This window comes from Salmo trutta, chromosome 14 (genome assembly GCF_901001165.1).
Source record: "Salmo trutta chromosome 14, fSalTru1.1, whole genome shotgun sequence".
Classification (NCBI taxonomy): domain Eukaryota; kingdom Metazoa; phylum Chordata; class Actinopteri; order Salmoniformes; family Salmonidae; genus Salmo; species Salmo trutta.
In genome coordinates, this window is record NC_042970.1 from 82,920,330 (window position 1) to 82,945,763 (window position 25,434).

Consider the following 25,434-nt stretch of genomic DNA (forward strand, 5'->3'; position numbering starts at 1 on the left):
TCCATAGCACATGGTTTATGAACTAAAACGCAAAACGACATTACATTCAAAACTCAACATTTTTCAATTTAAATTATTATACAGAATTCTGGCAACCAATAGAATGTTAAAGTTCATTCGGCAAGTATTCAGACCCCTGGACTTTTTCCACATTTTGTTACGTTACAGCCTTATTTTAAAATGTATGAAATCATTTTTTCCCCTCATCAATCTACACAAAATATCCCATAATGACAAAGCAAAAACAAGTTTTTCAAAATGTTTGCTAAATGATTAAAAATACAACCATCCCAGCTGTGCAGATTTTGAGACAGAGACAAAATCATTAGATCATTTGTTTTGGTACTGTCCATATGTAGCTTGTTTTTGATCACAGGTTCAGGAATGGCTGAAGAATTGCAACATTTACCTGGAACTAACTCTGCAAATAGCACTGCTGGGTGATTTGAAAAGTCATAGTCAATTGATCAATAATATAATAATACTTTTAACAAAAATGTTTATTTAATTTACAAATCTGTAACTATGAGAATATAAAGGTTTAGAACTTTTGTGAAACAACACAGTTGAAAAATATATAGCGAATAGAAATCAAACTGGATGGTGTTAATAGATAGATGGGAGGGGTTGAGCTGAAGGGTGGGACGAAAAACAAGACAACTAATGTAAAGATATACTGTGAAATGTATATACCATGTATAAGCTGGAAGTGGAAGCCTAAGTGTTGTCCATTAGTTTACTCCAATTAGGGGAGGGGTGGTAGCGTTAGGGGAGGAGTGGCAGGGGAGATGTGGCAGGGTTAGGAGAGGGGTGGTAGTGTTAGGAGAGGGGTGGTAGTGTTAGGAGAGGGGTGGTAGGGTTAGGAGAGGGGTGGTAGGGTTAGGAGAGGGGTGGTAGAGTTAGGGGAGGGGTGGTAGGGGTAGGGTTAGGAGAGGGATGGTAGGGAGAGGGGTGGTAGGGTTAGGAGAGGAGTGGTAGAGTTAGGAGAGGGGAGGTAGGGTTAGGAGAGGGGTGGTAGGGTTAGGAGAGGGGTGGTAGGGTTAGGAGAGGGGTGGTAGAGTTAGGAGAGGGGTGGTAGAGTTAGGAGAGGGGTGGTAGGGTTAGGAGAGGGGAGGTAGGGTTAGGAGAGGGGAGGTAGGGTTAGGGGAGGTAGGGTTAGGGGAGGAGTGGTAGAGTTAGGAGAGGAGTGGTAGGGTTAGGAGAGGGGAGGTATGGTTAGGAGAGGGGTGGTAGGGTTAGGAGAGGAGTGGTAGAGTTAGGAGAGGGGAGGTAGGGTTAGGAGAGGAGAGGTAGGGTTAGGAGAGGAGTGGTAGTGTTAGGAGAGGGGAGGTAGGGTTAGGAGAGGAGTGGTAGAGTTAGGAGAGGGGAGGTAGAGTTAGGAGAGGAGAGGAGTGGTAGAGTTAGGAGAGGGAGGTAGGGTTAGGAGAGGAGTGGTAGGGTTAGGAGAGGGGAGGTAGGGTTAGGAGAGGAGTGGTAGAGTTAGGAGAGGGGAGGTAGGGTTAGGAGAGGAGTGGTAGAGTTAGGAGAGGAGTGGTAGAGTTAGGAGAGGGGAGGTAGGGTTAGGAATGCTTTTCCAACATTCTTGAAGGAGTTTCCACATATGCTGAGCACTTGTTGGCTGCTTTTCCTTCACTCTGTGGTCCAACTCATCCCAAACCATCTCAATTGGGTTGAGGTCGGAGGATTGGGGAGGCCAGGTCATCTGATGCAGCACTCCATCACTCTCCTTCTTGGTCAAATAGCCCTTACACAGCCTAGATTAGTTGGGTCATTGTCCTGTTGGAATAAAACTGATAGTCCCACTAAGCTCAAACCAGATGGGATGGTGTATCGCTGCAGAATGCTGTGGTAGCCATGCTGGTTAAGTGTGCCTTGAATTCTAAATATATCACCAACGGTGTCACCAGTAAAGCATCCTCACACCATCACACCTCCTCCTCCATGCTTCACGTGGGAACCAGCCATGCAGAGATCACCTGTTCACCTACTCTGCATTTCACGAAGACATGGCGGTTGGAACCAAAAATCTCCAATTTGGACTCCAGACCAAAGGATAGATTTCTACCGGTCTAATGTCCATTGCGCATGTTTGTTGGCCCATGGAAGTCTCTTCTTCTTATTGGTGTCTTTTAGTAGTGGGTTCTTTGCAGCAATTCGACCTTGAAGGTCTGATTCACGCAGTCTCCTCTGAACAATTAATGTTGATGTGTCTGTTACTTGAACTCTGTGAAGCATTTATTTGGGCTGTAATTTCTGAGGCAGTTAACTCTAATAAACTTATTCTCTGCAGCAGAGGTAATTCTGGGTCTTCCTTTCCCCATGAGAGCCAGTTAAATCATATTAATGCGTTAAGAAGGAAAGAAATTTCCCAAATTAACTTTTAACAAATTGAAATGCATTCCAGGTGACTGCCTCATGAAGCTGGTTGAGAGAATGCCTGGAGTGTGCAAAGGGTGGCTCCTTTGAAGAATCTCAAATATAAAATATATTTACATTTGTTTTACACTTATTTTGGTTACTACATGATTCCATATATGTTATTTCATAGTTTTGATGTCTTCACTATTATTCTACAATGTAGAAAATAGTAAAAATAAAGAAACCCTTGAATGAGTAGGTGTGTCATCTTTTGATTGGTACTGTGTGCGTATATATATATTTACAAAAATATATTATATATTTACAAAAAAAAATATATATATATATATATATATATATATATATGTTTACAAAAAAATATATATATTTACAAAAAAAAATATATATATATATATTTACAAAAAAATATATATGATGGATTGGCAATGCAGACAATTACATTAATTGAAGCTACAATCTATCAATATTAAAGCTGATCTACACCCTATAATAACATTGTAACATGTTTGGTGCAGTATTTCTAAATGAAAATATTTGAACGAAGTCCTTTCTGTTGTCCAATCACCGACAAAGGGGCGTAGACTTCGGCCACTGAATCAGGCCTAGAGAAAGAAGTGTTGTGCCCCAACAGCTGGGGGAAAATCCCATCATAATATACGCATGACGAACTCTTCCCAACCGTTTCGGCGGAGAAGCATTTAGACAACCCTATAATATTGCACTAAATCATAGATTTGGCACATCATTGTACATGTTACACATCAGACAGTAGCCTACAATTAGCAAAATAGAAATTGATTGAAGGTGATATGTATTTCAATGTGAGTTCTGGACCTATGTAGCCTAGACTCAGTCTTTTACTGCAGTCATCTCGGTTTTCATTTGAAGTTCATTTTTATTTTTCACTTGTTTATAATAGGTGCGAAGACGATGGCAACTTTGTAGGCCTATTTGAAGTCAATGTTGTTCTGAAGTTACTGGCGGTCACAGAGACAGATGAACATCTTGATTCTATATTTAGCAGAGATCTATGTGTATATATATATAAAAAAGCATTAACGACATACTTAGCTGTTCTGTGAGTGGTCTGAGGCAGTTCGTAAATAAGAAGCATTTTCAAGTGCAACTGAGAAACGGCTCAGAGATTTATTGATGCTCCTAAGAAGGTTCTAGTGACGTATTTAGTCTTACAGTGATGCTCCAGAGCTTTTGTTTAATATCAGCAAGTAGTTTTGAATGTAGTGTTCACGAGCCAAAACGAGGCCCCCCTTGAAAATTGTGCACAATTGTGTAATACGTTGTACATAAAAATAAATAAATTCATAATATGATACAAATCCAATTCGTTCAATATGTTACAAATTTGTGAGTGCTTAAGATCACGGACTCTGATCTGAGAGGTTTTATGAACACGGAACCCTGGTCAGGTGGCTGCGGTGCAGGACGGTAATAAGACTGAACTGGACAGAAGAGTTTCTGGCAGCTCACTTGCATCAATGCAAATCTGTCTTTCATGTACCAAGCTAATAATAATGTGGGGGTGGGGGGGGGGGGTGATTATCTGTCCTGTTTCACACATGTACAAGTATGTATTAGTACACATGTACCAGTATGTATTAATACACGTGTGAATTGGAAATGTGTTTTTTTTTTTGTGCATATTCCTACTCTCCCTGAGACTCCCTGAGGGAATAGGGTCAAGGGTCACCGTAGAATCCCTTTCAGACAGGCTTGTACTTGTAAACCCACAGCAGGCGAATGTGTGTGAATAGGGTCAAGGGTCACCATAGAATCCCTTTCAGACAGGCTTGTACTTGTAAACCCACAGCAGGCGAATGTGTGTGAATAGGGTCAAGGGTCACCGTAGAATATCTTTCAGACAGGCTTGTAAACCCACAGCAGGCTAGTGTGTGAATAGGGTCAAGGGTCACCGTAGAATATCTTTCAGACAGGCTTGTAAACCCACAGCAGGCTAGTGTGTGTGAATAGGGTCAAGGGTCACCGTAGAATATCTTTCAGACAGGCTTGTAAACCCACAGCAGGCTAGTGTGTGTGAATAGGGTCAAGGGTCACCGTAGAATATCTTTCAGACAGGCTTGTAAACCCACAGCAGGCTAGTGTGTGTGAATAGGGTCAAGGGTCACCGTAGAATATCTTTCAGACAGGCTTGTAAACCCACAGCAGGCTAGTGTGTGTGAATAGGGTCAAGGGTCACCGTAGAATATCTTTCAGACAGGCTTGTAAACCCACAGCAGGCTAGTGTGTGAATAGGGTCAAGGGTCACCGTAGAATATCTTTCAGACAGGCTTGTAAACCCACAGCAGGCTAGTGTGTGAATAGGGTCAAGGGTCACTGTAGAATATCTTTCAGACAGGCTTGTAAACCCACAGCAGGCTAATGTGTCAGAAGAATGTGGTCCTTAAATGATGATGTCGTTTTTTAACTGACAAGTGGCACTGACTGTTTATGTTTGTGATTTAAATACAGTTTGATTTGATTCTGTATTCTAGGACTTTGGTGGGCCGTCCCCATCCTGCTCCACTGAACCCCAACCAACACTGTCACTAGGTCCTGACGGGAACCACGGTGACCGGGACTACACACCGCAGGGGCAGGAGATTGGTTACCCTGGAGGCCTTGACAGCTTCAGTGAAATACCTAGATTTAACATCGTAGTCAAAGAGGAGGAGGAGGAGGAAGAAGATTTAGAGGAGTGGAGTTTTAATTATACAGGTAAGTAGCCGACAATGTTAACTACAAATAAAATGGTTCTCTCAAGAGGACAGTTCAATTTGATGAGTCTTTAAAGATGGAATCGTCATTAGGGGAAACAGATCCACTGTTTGCCTCAGACACTGTTATTTTATTATGTTTTGTAGATGAAACGGAGGTGAGCAGCGTGGTATTTTTTGTTGTTGTTGCCGTATCTGCTGTTCTGTCACCCATGCAATGATGTGTGAGGAGGAAAATAACTGTTGGTTGTAGTGAGGAAAATAACTGTGTTGGTTGTAGTGAGGAAAATAACAGTGTTGGTTGTAATGAGGAAAATAACTGTTGGTTGTAATGAGGAAAATAACTGTGTTGGTTGTAGTGAGGAAAATAACTGTGTTGGTTGTAGTGAGGAAAATAACAGTGTTGGTTGTAATGAGGAAAATAACTGTTGGTTGTAGTGAGGAAAATAACTGTGTTGGTTGTAATGAGGAAAATAACTGTGTTGGTTGTAGTGAGGAAAATAACTGTGTTGGTTGTAGTGAGGAAAATAACTGTGTTGGTTGTAATGAGGAAAATAACTGTGTTGGTTGTAATGAGGAAAATAACAGTGTTGGTTGTAATGAGGAAAATAACAGTGTTGGTTGTAATGAGGAAAATAACAGTGTTGGTTGTAATGAGGAAAATAACAGTGTTGGTTGTAATGAGGAAAATAACAGTGTTGGTTGTAATGAGGAAAATAACAGTGTTGGTTGTAATGAGGAAAATAACTGTGTTGGTTGTAATGAGGAAAATAACTGTTGGTTGTAGTGAGGAAAATAACTGTGTTGGTTGTAGTGAGGAAAATAACAGTGTTGGTTGTAATGAGGAAAATAACAGTGTTGGTTATAGTGAGGAAAATAACTGTGTTGGTTGTAATGAGGAAAATAACAGTGTTGGTTATAGTGAGGAAAATAACAGTGTTGGTTGTAATGAGGAAAATAACAGTGTTGGTTGTAATGAGGAAAATAACAGTGTTGGTTGTAATGAGGAAAATAAGTGTTGGTTATAGTGAGGAAAATAACTGTGTTGGTTGTAATGAGGAAAATAACAGTGTTGGTTATAATGAGGAAAATAACAGTGTTGGTTGTAATGAGGAAAATAACTGTTGGTTGTAATGAGAAATAACTGTGTTGGTTGTAGTGAGGAAAATAACTGTGTTGGTTGTAGTGAGGAAAATAACAGTGTTGGTTGTAATGACGTCTGAGGGGGAAGAACAGTGTTGGTTGTTTACAGTAATGTCTTTCTTGTAATATTAAAGGGACGTGTTAGTTTCACCATTAAAGATTCCAGCTTTATTGTCCCATGTGGGCAATTTAATTAGCCTGGTCCCGGACCTGCTTTCCTTGTTGCCGGGGCGATTTTAATTCCACGTGATGCCTTCGCCACTAGGGGGCGATAAAGTTCTAGTCAGACACATCCAACTTTTTTTTTAAAGATGACAGATTTATTTATTTACTACCAAGCAATGAAAATGTGCGTTGTATCAAAGGAAGTTGCCACATGAAACCATTTTGTTTCCTGAAGTGCTGTAGCCTGTAGCACCCTGCTCATCTAGCAGATCAGCTGCTGGACCATCAAACCACAGTTGGAAAGAGGGAGATCTAGAAAGTTTAATAGGCAAAACTAAGTTAGCAAAACAGTTTACATGAAAATATAGTTAATAATATTACATTTGAAATAAAATCCCTAAAATAAATGTTGGCCTATTTTAAATGGTTTTGATGGTTATTTTAATTTCATGATGGTCTTTCCGTCACAGCCCCCTACCCACAACACCCTACCCACAGCCCCCTACCTACAACCCCCTACCTACAGCCTTCTACCCACAACCCCCTACCTACAGCCTTCTACCCACAACCCCCTACCTACAGCCTCCTACCCACAGCCTCCTACCCACAACCCCCTACACACAACCCCCTACCCACAACCCCCTACCTACAGCCTCCTACCCACAACCCCCCTACCTACACCCCCTACCTACAGCCTCCTACCTACAGCCCCCTACCCACAGCCCCCTACCCACAACCCCCTACCTACAGCCTCCTACCCACAACCCCCTACCTACAGCCTCCTACCCACAACACTCTACCTACAGCCCCTACCTACAGCCCCCTACCTACAGCCTCCTACCTACAGCCCCCTACCCACAACCCCCTACCCACAACCCCCTACCTACAGCCTCCTACCCACAGCCTCCTACCCACAACCCCCTACCCACAACCCCCTACCTACAGCCTCCTACCCACAACCCCCTACCTACACCCCCTACCTACAGCCTCCTACCTACAGCCCCCTACCCACAGCCCCCTACCCACAGCCCCCTACCTACAGCCTCCTACCCACAACCCCCTACCTACAGCCTCCTACCCACAACACCCTACCTACAGCCCCTACCTACAGCCCCCTACCTACAGCCTCCTACCCACAACCCCCTACCTACAGCCTCCTACCCACAACACCCTACCTACAGCCCCTACCTACAGCCCCTACCTACAGCCCCATACCTACAGCCTCCTACCTACAGGCCCCTACCTACAGCCCCTACCCACAGCCCCCTACCTACAGCCCCTACCCACAGCCCCCTACCTACAGCCCCCTACCTACAGCCCCTACCTACAGCCCCCTACCCACAACCCCCTACCTACACCCCCTACCTACAGCCTCCTACCTACAGCCCCCTACCCACAGCCCCCTACCCACAGCCCCCTACCCACAACCCCCTACCCACAGCCCCCTACCTACAGCCTCATACCCACAACCCTCTACCCACAGCCTCCTACCCACAACCCCCTACCCACAACACCCTACCTACAGCCTCCTACCTACAGCCTCCTACCCACAACACCCTACCTACAGCCCCCTACCTACAGCCTTCTACCCACAACCCTCTACCCACAACCCCCAACCTACAGCCTCCTACCCACAACACCCTACCTACAGCCTCCTACCCACAACCCCCTACCCACAACACCCTACCTACAGCCTCCTACCTACAGCCTCCTACCCACAACACCCTACCTACAGCCCCCTACCTACAGCCCCCTACCCACAACCCTCTACCCACAACCCCCTACCCACAGCCCCCTACCTACAGCCTCCTACCCACAGCCCCCTACCCACAGCCCCCTACCCACAGCCCCCTACCCACAACCCCCTACCCACAGCCCCTACCCACAGCCCCCTACCCACAACCCCCTACCCACAACCCCCTACCCACAACCCCCTACCCACAGCCCCCTACCCACAGCCCCCTACCCACAGCCCCCTACCCACAGCCCCTACCCACAGCCCCCTACCCACAGCCCCCTACCCACAGCCCCCTACCCACAGCCCCCTACCTACAGCCCCCTACCCACAACCCCCTACCCACAGCCCCCTACCCACAACACCCTACCCACAGCCCCCTACCCACAGCCCCTACCCACAGCCCCCTACCCACAGCCCCCTACCTACAGCCCCTACCCACAGCCTCCTACCTACAGCCCCTACCCACAACCCCCTACCACAACCCGCCCCTACCCACAACCCCCTACCCACAACCCCCTACCCACAACCCCTACCCACAGCCCCCTACCCACAACCCCCTACCCACAGCCCCCTACCCACAACCCCCTACCCACAGCCCCCTACCTACAGCCCCCTACCCACAGCCCCCTACCCACAGCCTCCTACCTACAGCCTCCTACCCACAGCCCCCTACCCACAGCCCCCTACCCACAGCCTCCACCCACAGCCCCCTACCCACAGCCCCTACCCACAGCCCCTACCCACAGCCCCCTACCCACAACCCCCTACCCACAGCCTCCTACCCACAGCCCCCTACCCACAGCCCCCTACCCACAGCCTCCTACCCACAGCCTCCTACCCACAGCCTCCTACCCACAGCCTCCTACCCACAGCCCCCTACCCACAACCCCCTACCCACAACCCCCTACCCACAACCCCCTACCCACAACCTCTACCCACAGCCTCCACCCACAACCCCCTACCCACAACCCCCTACCCACAACCCCCTACCCACAGCCTCCTACCCACAGCCTCCTACCCACAGCCCCCTACCCACAGCCTCCTACCTACAGCCTCCTACCTACAGCCTCCTACCCACAACCCCCTACCCACAACCCCCTACCCACAGCCTCCTACCCACAGCCCCCTACCCACAGCCTCCTACCCACAGCCTCCTACCCACAGCCTCCTACCCACAGCCTCCTACCCACAGCCTCCTACCTACAGCCCCCTACCCACAACCCCCTACCCACAGCCTCCTACCCACAGCCTCCTACCCACAGCCCCTACCCACAGCCTCCTACCTACAGCCCCCTACCCACAACCCCCTACCTACAGCCTCCTACCCACAGCCTCCTACCCACAGCCTCCTACCCACAGCCTCCTACCTACAGCCCCCTACCCACAGCCTCCTACCCACAGCCTCCTACCCACAGCCCCTACCCACAGCCTCCTACCTACAGCCCCCTACCCACAACCCCCTACCTACAGCCTCCTACCCACAGCCTCCTACCCACAGCCTCCTACCCACAGCCCCCTACCCACAGCCTCCTACCCACAACCCCCTACCCACAGCCTCTTACCCACAACCCCCTACCCACAGCCTCTACCCACAGCCTCCTACCCACAGCCCCCTACCCACAGCCCCCTACCCACAGCCCCCTACCCACAGCCCCCTACCCACAGCCTCTACCCACAGCCTCCTACCTACAGCCTCCTACCTACAGCCTCCTACCCACAGCCCCTACCCACAGCCCCCTACCCACAGCCCCCTACCCACAGCCCCCTACCCACAGCCCCCTACCTACAGCCCCCTACCCACAACCCCCTACCCACAACCCCCTACCCACAGCCCCCTACCCACAACACCCTACCTACACCCCCCTACCCACAGCCCCCTACCCACAGCCCCTACCCACAGCCCCCTACCCACAGCCCCCTACCTACAGCCCCTACCCACAGCCTCCTACCTACAGCCCCTACCCACAACCCCCTACCACAACCCGCCCCTACCCACAACCCCCTACCCACAACCCCCTACCCACAACCCCCTACCCACAACCCCCTACCCACAACCCCCTACCCACAGCCCCCTACCCACAGCCCCCTACCCACAGCCCCCTACCCACAGCCCCCTACCTACAGCCTCCTACCCACAGCCTCTACCCACAGCCTCCTACCTACAGCCCCCTACCCACAACCCCCTACCTACAGCCTCCTACCCACAGCCTCCTACCCACAGCCTCCTACCCACAGCCTCCTACCCACAGCCTCCTACCTACAGCCTCCTACCCACAGCCTCCTACCCACAGCCTCCTACCCACAGCCTCCTACCCACAGCCCCCTACCCACAGCCTCCTACCCACAGCCCCTACCCACAGCCTCCTACCTACAGCCCCCTACCCACAGCCTCCTACCTACAGCCTCCTACCCACAGCCCCCTACCCACAGCCCCCTACCTACAGCCTCCTACCCACAGCCTCCTACCTACAGCCTCCTACCCACAGCCCCCTACCCACAACCCCCTACCCACAGCCTCCACCCACAGCCCCCTACCCACAGCCCCCTACCCACAGCCTCCTACCCACAGCCTCCTACCTACAGCCTCCTACCCACAGCCTCCTACCCACAGCCTCCTACCTACAGCCCCTACCCACAGCCTCCTACCCACAGCCTCCTACCCACAGCCTCCTACCTACAGCCCCTACCCACAGCCTCCTACCCACAGCCTCCTACCCACAGCCCCTACCCACAGCCTCCTACCCACAGCCCCCTACCTACAGCCCCTACCTACAGCCTCCTACCCACAACCCCCTACCTACAGCCCCCTACCTACAGCCCCCTACCCACAACCCCCTACCCACAACCCCCTACCCACAGCCCCCTACCTACAGCCTCATACCCACAACCCTCTACCCACAGCCTCCTACCCACAACCCCCTACCCACAACACCCTACCTACAGCCTCCTACCTACAGCCTCCTACCCACAACACCCTACCTACAGCCCCCTACCTACAGCCTTCTACCCACAACCCTCTACCCACAACCCCCAACCTACAGCCTCCTACCCACAACACCCTACCTACAGCCTCCTACCCACAACCCCCTACCCACAACACCCTACCTACAGCCTCCTACCTACAGCCTCCTACCCACAACACCCTACCTACAGCCCCCTACCTACAGCCCCCTACCCACAGCCCCCTACCCACAACCCTCTACCCACAACCCCCTACCCACAGCCCCCTACCTACAGCCTCCTACCCACAGCCCCCTACCCACAGCCCCCTACCCACAGCCCCCTACCCACAGCCCCCTACCCACAACCCCCTACCCACAACCCCCTACCCACAACCCCCTACCCACAGCCGCCTACCCACAACCCCCTACCCACAGCCCCCTACCCACAGCCCCCTACCCACAGCCCCCTACCTACAGCCTCCTACCCACAGCCCCCTACCCACAGCCTCCTACCTACAGCCTCCTACCCACAGCCCCCTACCCACAGCCTCCTACCCACAGCCTCCACCCACAGCCCCCTACCCACAGCCCCTACCCACAGCCCCTACCCACAGCCCCCTACCCACAACCCCCTACCTACAGCCTCCTACCCACAGCCCCCTACCCACAGCCTCCTACCCACAGCCTCCTACCCACAGCCTCCTACCCACAGCCCCCTACCCACAACCCCCTACCCACAACCCCCTACCCACAACCCCCTACCCACAGCCCCCTACCTACAGCCTCATACCCACAACCCTCTACCCACAGCCTCCTACCCACAACCCCCTACCCACAACACCCTACCTACAGCCTCCTACCCACAGCCCCCTACCCACAACCCCCTACCCACAGCCTCCTACCCACAGCCTCCTACCCACAGCCCCCTACCTACAGCCCCTACCCACAGCCTCCTACCCACAGCCTCCTACCCACAGCCTCCTACCCACAGCCCCCTACCCACAGCCTCCTACCCACAGCCTCCTACCCACAGCCCCCTACCCACAGCCTCCTACCCACAGCCCACAGCCTCCTACCCACAGCCCCCTACCCACAGCCCCCTACCTACAGCCTCCTACCCACAGCCTCCTACCTACAGCCTCCTACCCACAGCCCCCTACCCACAACCCCCTACCCACAGCCTCCACCCACAGCCCCCTACCCACAGCCCCCTACCCACAGCCTCCTACCCACAGCCTCCTACCCACAGCCTCCTACCTACAGCCCCTACCCACAGCCTCCTACCCACAGCCTCCTACCCACAGCCTCCTACCCACAGCCCACAGCCCCCTACCCACAGCCTCCTACCTACAGCCCCTACCCACAGCCTCCTACCCACAGCCTCCTACCCACAGCCTCCTACCCACAGCCCACAGCCCCCTACCCACAGCCCCCTACCCACAGCCTCTTACCCACAACCCCCTACCCACAACCCCCTACCTACAGCCTCCTACCCACAGCCTCCTACCCACAGCCCCCTACCCACAGCCCCCTACCCACAACCCCCTACCCACAGCCTCCTACCCACAGCCTCCTACCCACAGCCCCCTACCTACAGCCCCTACCCACAGCCTCCTACCCACAGCCTCCTACCCACAGCCTCCTACCCACAGCCCACAGCCCCCTACCCACAGCCTCCTACCCACAGCCCCCTACCCACAGCCCCCTACCCACAGCCCCCTACCCACAACCCACAGCCCCCTACCCACAGCCTCCTACCCACAACCCCCTACCCACAGCCCCCTACCCACAACCCCCTACCCACAACCCCCTACCCACAGCCTCCTACCCACAGCCCCCTACCCACAGCCCACAGCCCCCTACCCACAGCCTCCTACCCACAACCCCTACCCACAGCCCCCTACCCACAGCCCCCTACCCACAGCCCCCTACCCACAGCCTCTTACCCACAGCCCACAGCCCCCTACCCACAGCCCCCTACCCACAGCCTCCTACCCACAGCCCCCTACCTACAGCCTCCTACCCACAGCCTCCTACCTACAGCCCCTACCCACAGCCCCCTACCCACAACCCCCTACCCACAGCCCCTACCCACAACACCCTACCTACACCCCCTACCCACAGCCTCCTACCCACAGCCTCTACCCACAGCCCCCTACCCACAGCCTCCTACCCACAGCCTCTACCCACAGCCTCCTACCCACAGCCTCCACCCACAGCCTCCACCCACAGCCTCTACCCACACCCCCTACCCACAGCCTCTTACCCACAGCCTCCTACCCACAGCCCCCTACCTACAGCCTCCTACCCACAGCCTCCTACCCACAGCCTCCACCCACAGCCTCCACCCACAGCCTCCACCCACAGCCCCTACCCACAGCCTCCTACCCACAGCCCCCTACCCACAACCCCCTACCTACAGCCTCCTACCCACAGCCCCCTACCTACAGCCCCTACCTACAGCCCCCTACCCACAGCCTCTTACCCACAGCCCCCTACCCACAGCCCCCTACCCACAGCCTCCTACCCACAACCTCTTACCCACAGCCCACAGCCCCCTACCCACAGCCTCTTACCCACAGCCCACAGCCCCCTACCCACAGCCTCTTACCCACAGCCCACAGCCCCCTACCCACAGCCTCCTACCCACAACCCCCTACCCACAGCCCCCTACCCACAGCCCCCTACCCACAGCCTCCTACCCACAGCCCCCTACCCACAGATGGTCAATACTTTTAATCCCACTGAGGATACTTTAATGCCCCTCGAGGAGATGATTTATTAGTTTAATACATGAACATAGAGCGTTACAGTAGATTATGATACCCTAGTTCCTGTATAGTGCACTACCCTTGACCAGGGTCCAGGTCAAAAGTAGTGCACTATATAGGAAATAGGGTGGCATCTGGGACGCACCATAACTTGTTTTATCCTTACTGTTGTAACAGGAGAGAGTCCAAACCCCAGCTCTAGTGATGAGGCATCAGCAGAACAACACCAGGAGAATCACACAGCTAAGAAGACCTTTTACCGCTGCCCGGAGTGTGGGAAAGAGTTTCCTCACCCATCAAAACTACAGAGACATCTGAGAACACACACAGGAGAGAAACCATATCCTTGCTCTGTGTGCGGGAAGAGATTCAGTGATACAGGGACCCTCAAAACACATGAGAGGTTGCACACAGGAGAGAAACCGTACACCTGCCCAGAAAAGGACTGTTGGAAGAGGTTTGTCAGCCAAGGAGAGTTAAAACTACACCATCGGACACACACCGGAGAGAAACCTTGCCACTGCTCTGTGTGTGGGAAGAGTTTCTCACGTATGTGGCACTTGAAGGTCCACATGATGACGCACGCCGGAGAGAAGCAGAGACTCAGCATGAAGAAACCTTTCCCATGCTCTGAGTGTGAGAGGGGCTGCAACTCTGCAGCAGAGCTCAAGATGCACCAGAGGATGCACACTGGGGAGAGACCTTACCAGTGTTCCACCTGCAAAAAGACCTTTGTTTTCCCAAGCTCTCTAACAAGACATGAACAATCCCATATAAGCGAAGCGAATAGTACCGCCAAGCCGTACAGCTGCTCAGAATGTGGGAAGGAATTCACTCAGCCATGGACCTTAAAGATACACATGCGCCAGCACACCGGAGAGAAACCGTACCACTGCTCTCAATGCGAGAAGAGGTTCTCATCATCGTCACTCCTTAAAAGACACCAGAGGGTTCACACCGGAGAGAAACCATTCCAGTGCTCTGACTGCGGGAAGAGTTTCTCCTCGTCAGCGAATAGAACTAGTCACCGTCGTCGTATCCATGAAGGTATTCAGGGTGGGTCACAGCAGCAGGAGGCGACTGCTGTGGATGGTACCAATAAGGTAGGTTTATATGGTGTATCCAGTGCAATTTTGTATTTATTTTCTTTCTTAAAAAGGTTTTTCTAGAAATCCGTGTTGGTGGATTCCAGATTTCCTGCTTATTTTCTTCTGATTCCAGGAATCTTCGAACCTGTATTTCTGGAAAACCTGGGAATTTTTAAGAATGTTACTAGAATTTTGCAGCCTTAAACCAGTCATTAACCTGTCTGAGCTAGGGGGCAGTATTTTCACGTCCGGATAAAAAACGATCCCGATTTAAACTGGTTACTACTCTTGCCCAGAAAGGAGAATATGCATATTATTAGTAGATTTGGATAGAAAACACTCTAAAGTTTCTAAAGCTGTTTGAATGGTGTCTGTGAGTATAACAGAACTCATATGGCAGGCAAAAACCTGAGAAGATTCCATGCAGGAAGTGGCGTGTCTGACAATTTGTACTCCTTCTGTTGCATCTCTATCGAAATTACAGCATCTGTGCTGTTACGCGACACTTTCTACGGCTTCCATTGGCTCTCTAAAGCCTTCAGAAAGCGGATTGACACGTCTCCTGTCTCTGGGCAGATAACAGGAGCAGAGTTTGTCAGTGGTCTGCCTGGGGACAGAGAGACTGGAGATGCGCGTTCACGAGACCTCGCCATTTTTTTCTTTCCCTCTTTGAATGAATACAACGTTGTCCGGTTGGAATATTATCGCTATTTTACGAGAAAAATAGCATAAAAATTGATTTTAAACAGCGTTTGACATGCTTCTAAGTACGGTAATGGAATATTTTGAAATTATTTGTCACGAAATGCGCTCGCGCATTAGCCTTTGGATAGTGACCTGAACGCACGAACAAAACGGAGGTATTTGGATATAACTATGGATTATTTGGAACCAAAACAACATTTGTTGTTGAAGTAGAAGTCCTGGGAGTGCATTCTGACGAAGAACAGCAAAGGTAATCCAATTTTTCTAATAGTAATTCTGAGTTTAAGTTCCCTCGACGTTGGCGGGTGTCTGAATAGCTAGCCTGTGATGGCTGAGCTATGTACTCAGAATATTGCAAAATGTGCTTTTGCCGAAAAGCTATTTTAAAATCTGACATAGCGGTTGCATAAAGGAGTTCTGTATCTATAATTCTTAAAATAATTTATGTATTTTGTCAACGTTTATGATGAGTAATTTAGTAAATTCACCGGAAGTTTTCGGTGGGTATGCTAGTTCTGAACATCACATGCTAATGTAAAAAGCTGTTTTTTGATATAAATATGAACTTGATTGAACAAAACATGCATGTATTGTATAACATAATGTCCTACGAGTGTCATCTGATGAAGATCAGCAAAGGTTAGTGCTGCATTTAGCTGTGGTTTTGGGTGCTTGCTTTGAAAATGGCTGTGTGATTATTTTTGGCTGGGTACTCTCCTGACATAATCTAATGTTTTGCTTTCGCTGTAAAGCCTTTTTGAAATCGGACGATGTGGTTGGATTAACGAGAGTCTTGTCTTTAAAATGGTGTAAAATAGTCATATGTTTGAGAAATTGAAGTTATAGCATTTTTGAGGTATTTGTATTTCGCGCCACGCGATTCCACTGGCTGTTGAATAGAGTGGGACGCTAACGTCCCACCTAGCCCAGAGAGGTTCACTTCTCTAGGGTATGTGGGACAGTAGCGTCACACCTCGCCAACAGCCAGTGAAATAGCAGAGCGCCAAATTCAAAACAACAAAAATCTCATAATTCAAATTTCTCACACTTACAAGTATTATACACCATTTTAAAGATAATCTTCTCATTAATCCAACCACACTGTCCGATTTCAAAAAGGCTTTACGGCGAAAAGCATAGCAGTAGATTATGTTAGGACAGCACCTAGACAAGAAAAACCACACAGCCATTTGCCAAGCAAGGAGAGGCGTCACAAAAAACAGAAATACAGCTAAAATGAATCACTAACCTTTGATGATCTTCATCAGATGGCACTCATAGGACTTCATGTTACACAATACATGTATGTTTTGCTCAATAAAGTTCATATTTGCTCAGTAATGTTCAGAAATGTTTTGCCTCCCAAAACTTCCGGTGAATGAGCACATCAATTTACAGAAATACTCATCATAAACGTTGATAAAATATTCAACTGTTATTCAAAGAATTATAGATACACTTCTCCTTAATGCAACCGCTGCGTCAGATTTCAAAAAAGCTTTACAGCGAAAGCAAACTTTGCAACAATCTGAGTACGGCGCTCAGTCACAAAACCAAACCCGCCATTTTGTGGAGTCAACAAAACTCAGAAATAGCATTATAAATATTCACTTACCTTTGATGATCTTCATCGGAATGCACTCCCAGGAATCCCAGTTCCACAATAAATGTTCATTTGTTTCGATAAAGTCCATCCTTTATGTCCAAATACCTCCATTTTGTTTGCGCGTTCAGTCGAGTAATCCAAATCCACTGTGCTCGCGCAGTGAGTTCAGACGGAAAGTCAAAAAATTTATATTACAGTTCGTAGAAACATGTCAAATAATGTAGAGAATCAATCTTTAGGATGTTTTTATCATAAATCTTCCATAATATTCCAACCGGACGATTCCTTTGTCTTCGAAAAGGAACGCAGCTAACTCTCACGGGAGCGCGCGCCACTGAGCTCATGTCATTTTCTCACTCATCTGATTCCAATGGCTCTTGTTCTCTCCCCATTCACAGTAGAAGCATGAAACAACGTTCTAAAGACTGTTGACATCTAGTGGAAGCCTAAGGAAGTGCAATATGACCCCCACACATTGGATCGGGAATCACTTGAAAATCTACAAACCTCAGATTTCCACACTTCCTGGTTGGATCTTTTCTCAGGTTTTTGCCTGCCATATGAGTTCTGTTATACTCACAGACATCATTCAAACAGTTTTAGAAACTCCAGAGTGTTTTCTATCCAAATCTAATATGCATATCTTCGCTTCTGGGACTGAGTAGCAGGCAGTTTACTCTGGGCACCTTCTTCATCCGGACGTCAAAATACTGCCCCCTACCCAAGAGAGGTTAAGGCCCTTACAACAATATAACTAAGATTAATGCTGCTGTTGACATATTATATTGAATGAGTTGTCTGATCATTAATCCTAGGCTTGTGTTGACCAAAACGACCAGGTTGAACCCACAGCTGTAGAGGAGTCTGGTCTCAGTCTAGTACTGGATGTCAAAGTAAAAGAAGAGGAGGAAGATCCTGCTTTTGGTGAGTTCAAAGGTTAATTTGTTAAGGTATGGGTTAGCCTACACATTCAAGTTTACTTTATTTTAGGAAATATAAATAAATTGTGTATTTCCAATTACCCAAATTAAGAAACATCTATATTATTGACAGTCTCAAATCTTCACATATTTAAGGTGCTTACGTATCCATACTACCTCTTTACCACAGCAGAGAGACCTGACCATTGCTCTGACAGTGAGGAGAGTCCCTCTACATTAGGAGAACCTGACCAACACCAGGAGAACAACAAAGCTCTGGGCCCTCACATCTGTTCAACGTGTGGAAAAGAACTATCCAGCTCCTATAAACTAATGCTACACCAGAGAACACACACAGGAGAGAAGCCTTACGAGTGTATGGTGTGTGGGAAGGGCTTCTCCCAAGCCGCAAACCTGAAGACGCACCAGAAAGTGCACAGTGGAGAGAAACCGTACCCCTGCTCTGACTGCGGGAGCAGATTTACTCACATGGGAGACTTGAAGAGACACCAGTTGTTGCACTCGGGTGAGAAACCTTATAGCTGCCCCGAGTGCGGGAAGAGTTTTTCTCAGTTGGCGCACCTGAAATCTCACCAGCAGACACACACAGGGGAGAAACCTTTCCTCTGCGCTCACTGTGAAAAGACTTTCTCCACTGCGGCCAAGCTGAAGAACCATGAGAGAGTGCACACCGGCGAGAGACCTTACTGCTGCTCCTACTGCCCCAAGCGCTTTGCTCTATCTGGGACACTGGTGAAGCATGAACGACTCCACACCGGAGAAACACCGTACCAATGTGGAGAATGCGGTAAGGGATTTGCTCAACTGGTGTCCTTGAAGATACATGCCCAATCACACACTGGAGTCAACTTCTACAACTGTTTCCATTGTGACCAGAGCTTCTCCACTTCAACCAAGCTGAAGGAACATCAGAGAATCCACACTGGGGAGAACCTCTACCAATGCACCGAATGTGGGAAGAGTTTCACTATCGAGTCAAAGCTGCTGAAACACCAGAGAGTTCACACTGGAGAGAAACCGTACCAGTGCTCCAGTTGTGGAATGAGGTTCACGCTCTCTGAGAACCTACTGAGACACCAGCGTAACTCTTCAGGGATCTGTGGGGCTGTGAGCCTTAATCAGGCTACTGGGAGTGGGATTCTACTTCTACAAGATGCTGCTGTCTTCCAGAATATACTGGTCAAGGTCGGTGGAAGTTATTATCCTATCAACCAAACATTTGTCCAAGTTGCAGCTAATCTTTTGTCCTTCATATAGGGCCAATCTTTCACCTTTAAATCTAAAGGCCCAGACATAGATGAAGACTAGCCCTAGACTAGCATTAGCCTAGTGGTTAGAGCCTGGTGGTTAGAGCCTGGTGGTTAGAGCCTGGTGGTTAGAGCCTGGTGGTTAGAGCCTGGTGGTTAGAGCCTGGTGGTAGAGCCTAGTGGTTAGAGCGTTGGGCCAGTAACCAAAAGTTTGCTGGATCAAATCTCTGAGCTGACAAGGTAAAAATCTGCCGTTCTGCCCCTGAACAAGGCATTAACCCACTTTTCCCCGGTAGGCTGTCATTTTAAGTAAGAATTTGTTCTTAACTGACTTGCCTAGTTAAATAAAGGTTAAATAAAATAAAACATTTACAAAAATTCTCAATGCAGGACTGTGGTGCAGCAGGGCCAAGCCTGGATACCAGCTGAGCGCGGTTCCCTTAACGAGGGTGTGGCTTGTCCTGTCCTGCAGCTTTTGGCTAGTCCTGTTGACTTGATGATTTTGTTAACTCAATTTTAAAGTGTGACCCTGTAGAGCTCTGGAAAAGCCAAGTTTTAATCAGCCTTTTATCTTAATAAAAGCCAGTCTGTTTGCATCCCGCTGTCTCCTTCACCTTTGAGTCTCATTGACTCTGCCCGACCCCCTAGACAGTGTGAAACCACTTGCACTGTCACAAGAACACAGAAGTTTAATCTGTATTCTGGTAAAGTGACTCCAATGTCTTATCATTCTGGTGGCCAGGGCCTAAAATGAACATCAACCATCTGCCAAATGCGGGTAGATTTTGGCTAAATGTCTTTTTCACAAGCCACGTTGGCGGGTGGTCAGGGCTTCACAGTGCCAGCATTTCACTTGCTTTTGTGAATATAAATAGTCAAGTATGATCACATTTATAGTCACGTATGATCACATTTATAGTCAGGTATGATCACATTTATAGTCAGGTATGATCACATTTATAGTCAGGTATGATCACATTTATAGTCAGGTATGATCACATTTATAGTCAGGTATGATCACATTTATAGTCAAGTATGATCACATTTATAGTCAGGTATGATCACATTTATAGTCAGGTATGATCACATTTATAGTCAGGTATGATCACATTTATAGTCAGGTATGATCACATTTATAGTCAGGTATGATCACATTTATAGTCAGGTATGATCACATTTATAGTCAAGTATGATCACATTTATAGTCAAGTATGATCACATTTATAGTCAGGTATGATCACATTTATAGTCAAGTATCTAATTTACTTGAAATGAAAAGTCTACTGAAGTGTAACTTTGTCCTTGTGTTTCTTGGCTATTTACATGATTTTGTTCACAAGCTAGTTTGGTTTTTCAATGTTTGAGTTTCAACCGCCAGGGAAGAGAAGGTAGCACTTCTACAAGTCAGACTCAATCTCACAGGCACAAACATGACTCGAGTCCCGTTACCACGGTAACCCACAGCCCTTAAAGGGGCCACAAAAAAGTGAGTAATAAATGTATTGTTTTTGAAACGTTAGGAAGCACATCTGTTTTTGTGTGTTTTGTTGGTGTCATTTAAGCAGAAAATAACTAATTTAGCTGGTACATTTTTTTTTGTGGCTGGTGGACCAAAAATAAAATTTTAAGGCAATTTTAACCATTTTAATTGTTTTTCTCCATCCTAAATAAATGTTTATTTTCTCACCAGGCTGGGCACAAACCCACAGAGTCCCTGCCTTCTGACCAGAGCCATAGTGAAGCCTCCACTCAAACTGCTGGGATGACTGTTAACGTTAATGAGGAGGACCGAACACTTGGACTGAAGATTAAAACTGAAGAACTGGAGGAGGAAGAAGAGGAAGAGGAAGAAGAGGAGGAGGAGGAGGAAGAAGAGGAGGAGGAATTTGTTGGGCTGATTAATTCTGATGGAGAAGAAATGGACTGGGATCCTTCTCTTCTTGGTAAGTTGAGATGAGTTTGTGAGTCGGATAAGTTTCCCAAAATGCCCAGGTTTTTCAGAAATCCTTGTTGGAAGATTCCCGGAATCAGGAGGGAATAAACAGGAAATCCGGAATACTCCAGCCAGGATTTCAGGAAAACCTGGGAATTTTCTCTTGACTTGTCTGCTGCTTTGTTTAACCCGTTCCAAATTTTTATAACGCAGGATATAATCCCAATCAGAGTTCTGACATTGAAGAGAGTCCCTCTACATCAGGAGTACCTGAACATCACCAGGAGAATCACACCGCTAAGAGCTCTCACTGCTGTTCAGTGTGTGGAAAAGACTGCCAAAAATTATCGGCGCTACAAAAACACATGAGAATTCACACAGGAGAGAAGCCTTACCCCTGTACTTTGTGTGGAAACCAATTCCGTGAGAAAGGACACCTGAAAGCACACCTGAAAACACACACTGGAGAGAAACCTTACCACTGCCCGACCTGTGGGATAAAGTTTGCCCATTTCGCGGCCATGAAAATACACCTGCTGACACACACTGGAGAGAAACCTTACCCCTGCTCTGTGTGTGGGAAGAGTTTTACCCAATCATCACGTTTGAAGCAACATTTCCGGACGCACACAGGAGAGAAACCTTACTCCTGCTCTGTATGCAGGAAGACTTTTGCAAGACCAGCAGACCTTAAAGTACACCACAGAGATCACACAGGTGAGAAACCTTACAGCTGCACTGAATGTGGCCAGAGCTTCACCAGTTCCCACAACCTATGGAAACATCAGAAGACCCATCTACCACCTGGACTACCACCACCTGTTGAGTTTGACAACCACAACCAAACACCTGAGATGAATGCTAAAAACGAGGGACTGAAGGAGGAAGATGAGGAGGAATTTGGTGTTCTGATCAATTCTGATGGAGAAGAAGTTGGATTGGACTTGGATCCTCCTCGTCTCAATCGTCTGAGTTGTGAGGAAGAGGAGAGTCCGTCAACATCAGGAGAAACTGAACAACACCAGGTGAACCACAATACAGCTCTGAGGTACAGCTGCCATGTGTGTGGGAAGCAGTTCAACCACAAAGGACATCTGCGAAGACACGAGAGTGTACATTCAGTTGAAAAACCTTATGGTTGCTCAGACTGCGACAAGATGTTCGGTTCCACCATAGCTCTGAATAGACACAAGAAGTTACACAGAGAAGAGAAACCTCACACTTGCACAGTGTGTGGGAAAGGTTTCGTTCAACTGTCACGTCTGAAGGAACACTACCCGACGCACTCGGGAGAGAAACCACACTGCTGCTCTGTGTGTGGGAAGCGCTTCACTACTGCGTCGTACCTCAAAACGCACAGCAAAGTCCACCTGGGGGAGAGTCCTTATACCTGTAACATATGTAGGAGAGATTGCCAGAAGTTGTCCGCATTCAAGTTACACATGAGGATCCACACAGGAGAGAAGCCTTTCAGTTGCTCTGTGTGCGAGAAGCAGTTCACTCAGAAAAGACATCTGCAAGACCACCAGAAAGTACACACTGGAGAGAAACCGTACCCCTGCCCCCACTGTGACAAGCGGTTCAGCTTCTCCTCAGCCTTAAAAAGACACCAGCAGTTACACACAGGAGAAAAACCCCACTGCTGCTTTGTGTGTGGGAATAGTTTCTCTCAAGCAGGGCGCCTGAAAGAACACCTACGGACGCACTCGGGGGAGAGACCTTTCTCCTGCTCTGTCTGTGAGAAAACCTTCAGAAAAGCTTCTGAACTCACGATACACATCAGATCTCATACAGGAGAGAGACCGTACATCTGTGCTGAATGTGGTAAGAGCTTCACCAGTTCTATGAAGCTGGGACGACACAAGAAGATCCATCAGAACACAAACACTGAAGAGGATCTGACTAAAGATGTGAAGAGGATTCCATGAGTATTGATGATGATGAAGAAGTGGAGGCTCCCTCCGCTGTTAGTGGATGCTAGTAGGGTGAAGAGGAAGAGGAGGAGCCTATACAGTTAGTGGATGCTAGTAGGGTGAAGAGGAAGAGGAGGAGCCTATACAGTTAGTGGATGCTAGTAGGGTGAAGAGGAAGAGGAGGAGCCTCTACAGTTAGTGGATGCTAATAGGGTGAAGAGGAGGAGCCTATACAGTTAGTGGATGCTAGTAGGGTGAAGAGGAAGAGGAGGAGCCTATACAGTTAGTGGATGCTAGTAGGGTGAAGAGGAAGAGGAGGAGCCTATACAGTTAGTGGATGCTAGTAGGGTGAAAAGGAAGAGGAGGAGCCTCTACAGTTAGTGGATGCTAATAGGGTGAAAAGGAAGAGGAGGAGCCTCTACAGTTAGTGGATGCTAATAGGATGAAGAGGGAAAGGAGGAGCCTCTACAGTTAGTGGATGCTAGTAGGGTGAAGAGGAGGAGCCTCTACAGTTAGTGGATGCTAGTAGGGTGGAGAGGAGGCGCCTCTACAGTTAGTGGATGCTAGTAGGGTGAAGAGGAGGAGCCTCTACAGTTAATGGATGCTAGTAGGGTGGAGAGGAGGCGCCTCTACAGTTAGTGGATGCTAGTAGGGTGGAGAAGGGTGATGATTGAGAGTGCCGCCTGATGACCGTTGGTCTCCTAACGAGGTGCCGGTTTAGACTGGGAATGATGAACAATGATGACCTCATAATGTACAAAATATATCTGCACACTGATGCATGTTTCCAAGAATTGTATTTTATTTTAAGTGAGCAAAGTTTTTGTGAAAGGTTAATGGTTTCAAGGTTAAGCCAATTTGTATCAAATACATGAAAAGGTGCATAAAGACAGCAGACTGAACAGTATAAAGCAGATAAACAACATACTAATACGCAATCAGTCAATCCAACGTAAGTAATGACAGCAAACTAGCTAGTGGTATCTATAAACATTTTAATAAAGTGATCAATGTTCTTTCTATTTTATTAAGGTTCATTCATGTGATAATATGCTAATTATGCAACAATCCAAATAGTAGGTTTGTAGTCCATAGAATAGCTCTTCTTCCCTGTTCTTTACACTTACAATAACTTGTCTTTTAATATCAATGTTCATAATCTTAGCAAACGATGTTAGTTATTTTAGAAAGTCGAGATTGTTCAGAGTAGGATATTGCTGAAAGAAGTGTGTGTGTGTGTGTGTGTGTGTGGACAATCATTTCAGAATGAGGTGTTTGTGGAATATTGATATGGATAGTATGTCATAATCATGTTACCTGATATCATAATCATGTTACCTGATGTCATAATCATGTTACCTGATGTCATTATCATGTAACGTGATGTCATAATCATGTTACCTGATGTCATAATCATGTTACGTGATGTCATAATCATGTAACGTGATGTCAATCATGTTACGTGAACAATGTAAATAAAAGTATAGATAGTGAATGTGCTAGTCCTTTCATTGTCCAGAGTCAGCACGTGTTGGTGATGACATTTACATTATGGTATGCCGCTATTACAACACCTCTCAACATATGTGCTTTCTGGTTTTAGTGGAGAGGATCTAGCCTGGTACAACCACCCAGAGGTCTCGGGAGCTTGCATTCTGATTGGCTACAGCGGTAATCAGTCTGGAAATGGCATGTGCAGGTGGCGTCATCCTGCGTCATGCTTCCGGGGTCCTGTCCCCACCTAAATCTTTTTTGAATGGGCTTTGACAGTTCTATCATCAAATTTGTGAAAGATTATAAACTTGGTGGTATATTGGCCATATACCACACCCCCTCGGGTCTTATTGCTTTAATATACCAAGGCTGTCAGCCAATCAGCATTCAGATTATATTCTTGTTTGTGGATGAATGTACTTCTCCCAGATGCATTTGATGATGTTTTTATAATGAAAACCATTCAAAACTCCTACGAAGGTGAATAGACTACAAGGCTACTTCCTGGAAAACGACAGATCCCTTTCATACCGTATACACAAGGCTAGCATTGGAAGGGCGAGAAGTGTGGGGGATGATCAAGAGGATGAGTGGGGTCAGAAGGGATAGGATCCTGTGATGACGAGTGGGAGGATAT

General features: G+C 48.3%; 1 protein-coding gene across 3 annotated transcripts in view; it reads left to right on the plus strand.

Annotated features, from left to right (window-relative positions):
• The window catches only part of LOC115147679 (zinc finger protein 721), a 34,609-nt gene extending 9,811 nt beyond the window's left edge, over positions 1-24,798 (plus strand). Inside the window, exons 2-7 of one of the 3 annotated variants that reach the window (XM_029689979.1) lie at positions 4,890-5,112; positions 14,048-14,973; positions 18,085-18,193; positions 18,380-19,395; positions 21,148-21,400; positions 21,604-24,798. In XM_029689979.1, coding sequence (XP_029545839.1) covers positions 4,890-5,112; positions 14,048-14,973; positions 18,085-18,193; positions 18,380-19,395; positions 21,148-21,400; positions 21,604-23,318 — 4,242 coding nt within the window. In that variant the 3' untranslated portion in view covers positions 23,319-24,798. Of the gene's footprint in view, positions 1-4,889; positions 5,113-14,047; positions 14,974-18,084; positions 18,194-18,379; positions 19,396-21,147; positions 21,401-21,599 lie in introns of all 3 variants that reach the window. The other 2 variants (XM_029689978.1, XM_029689980.1) reach the window with 2 other exon arrangements.
• The last annotated feature ends 636 nt before the right edge of the window (positions 24,799-25,434 follow it).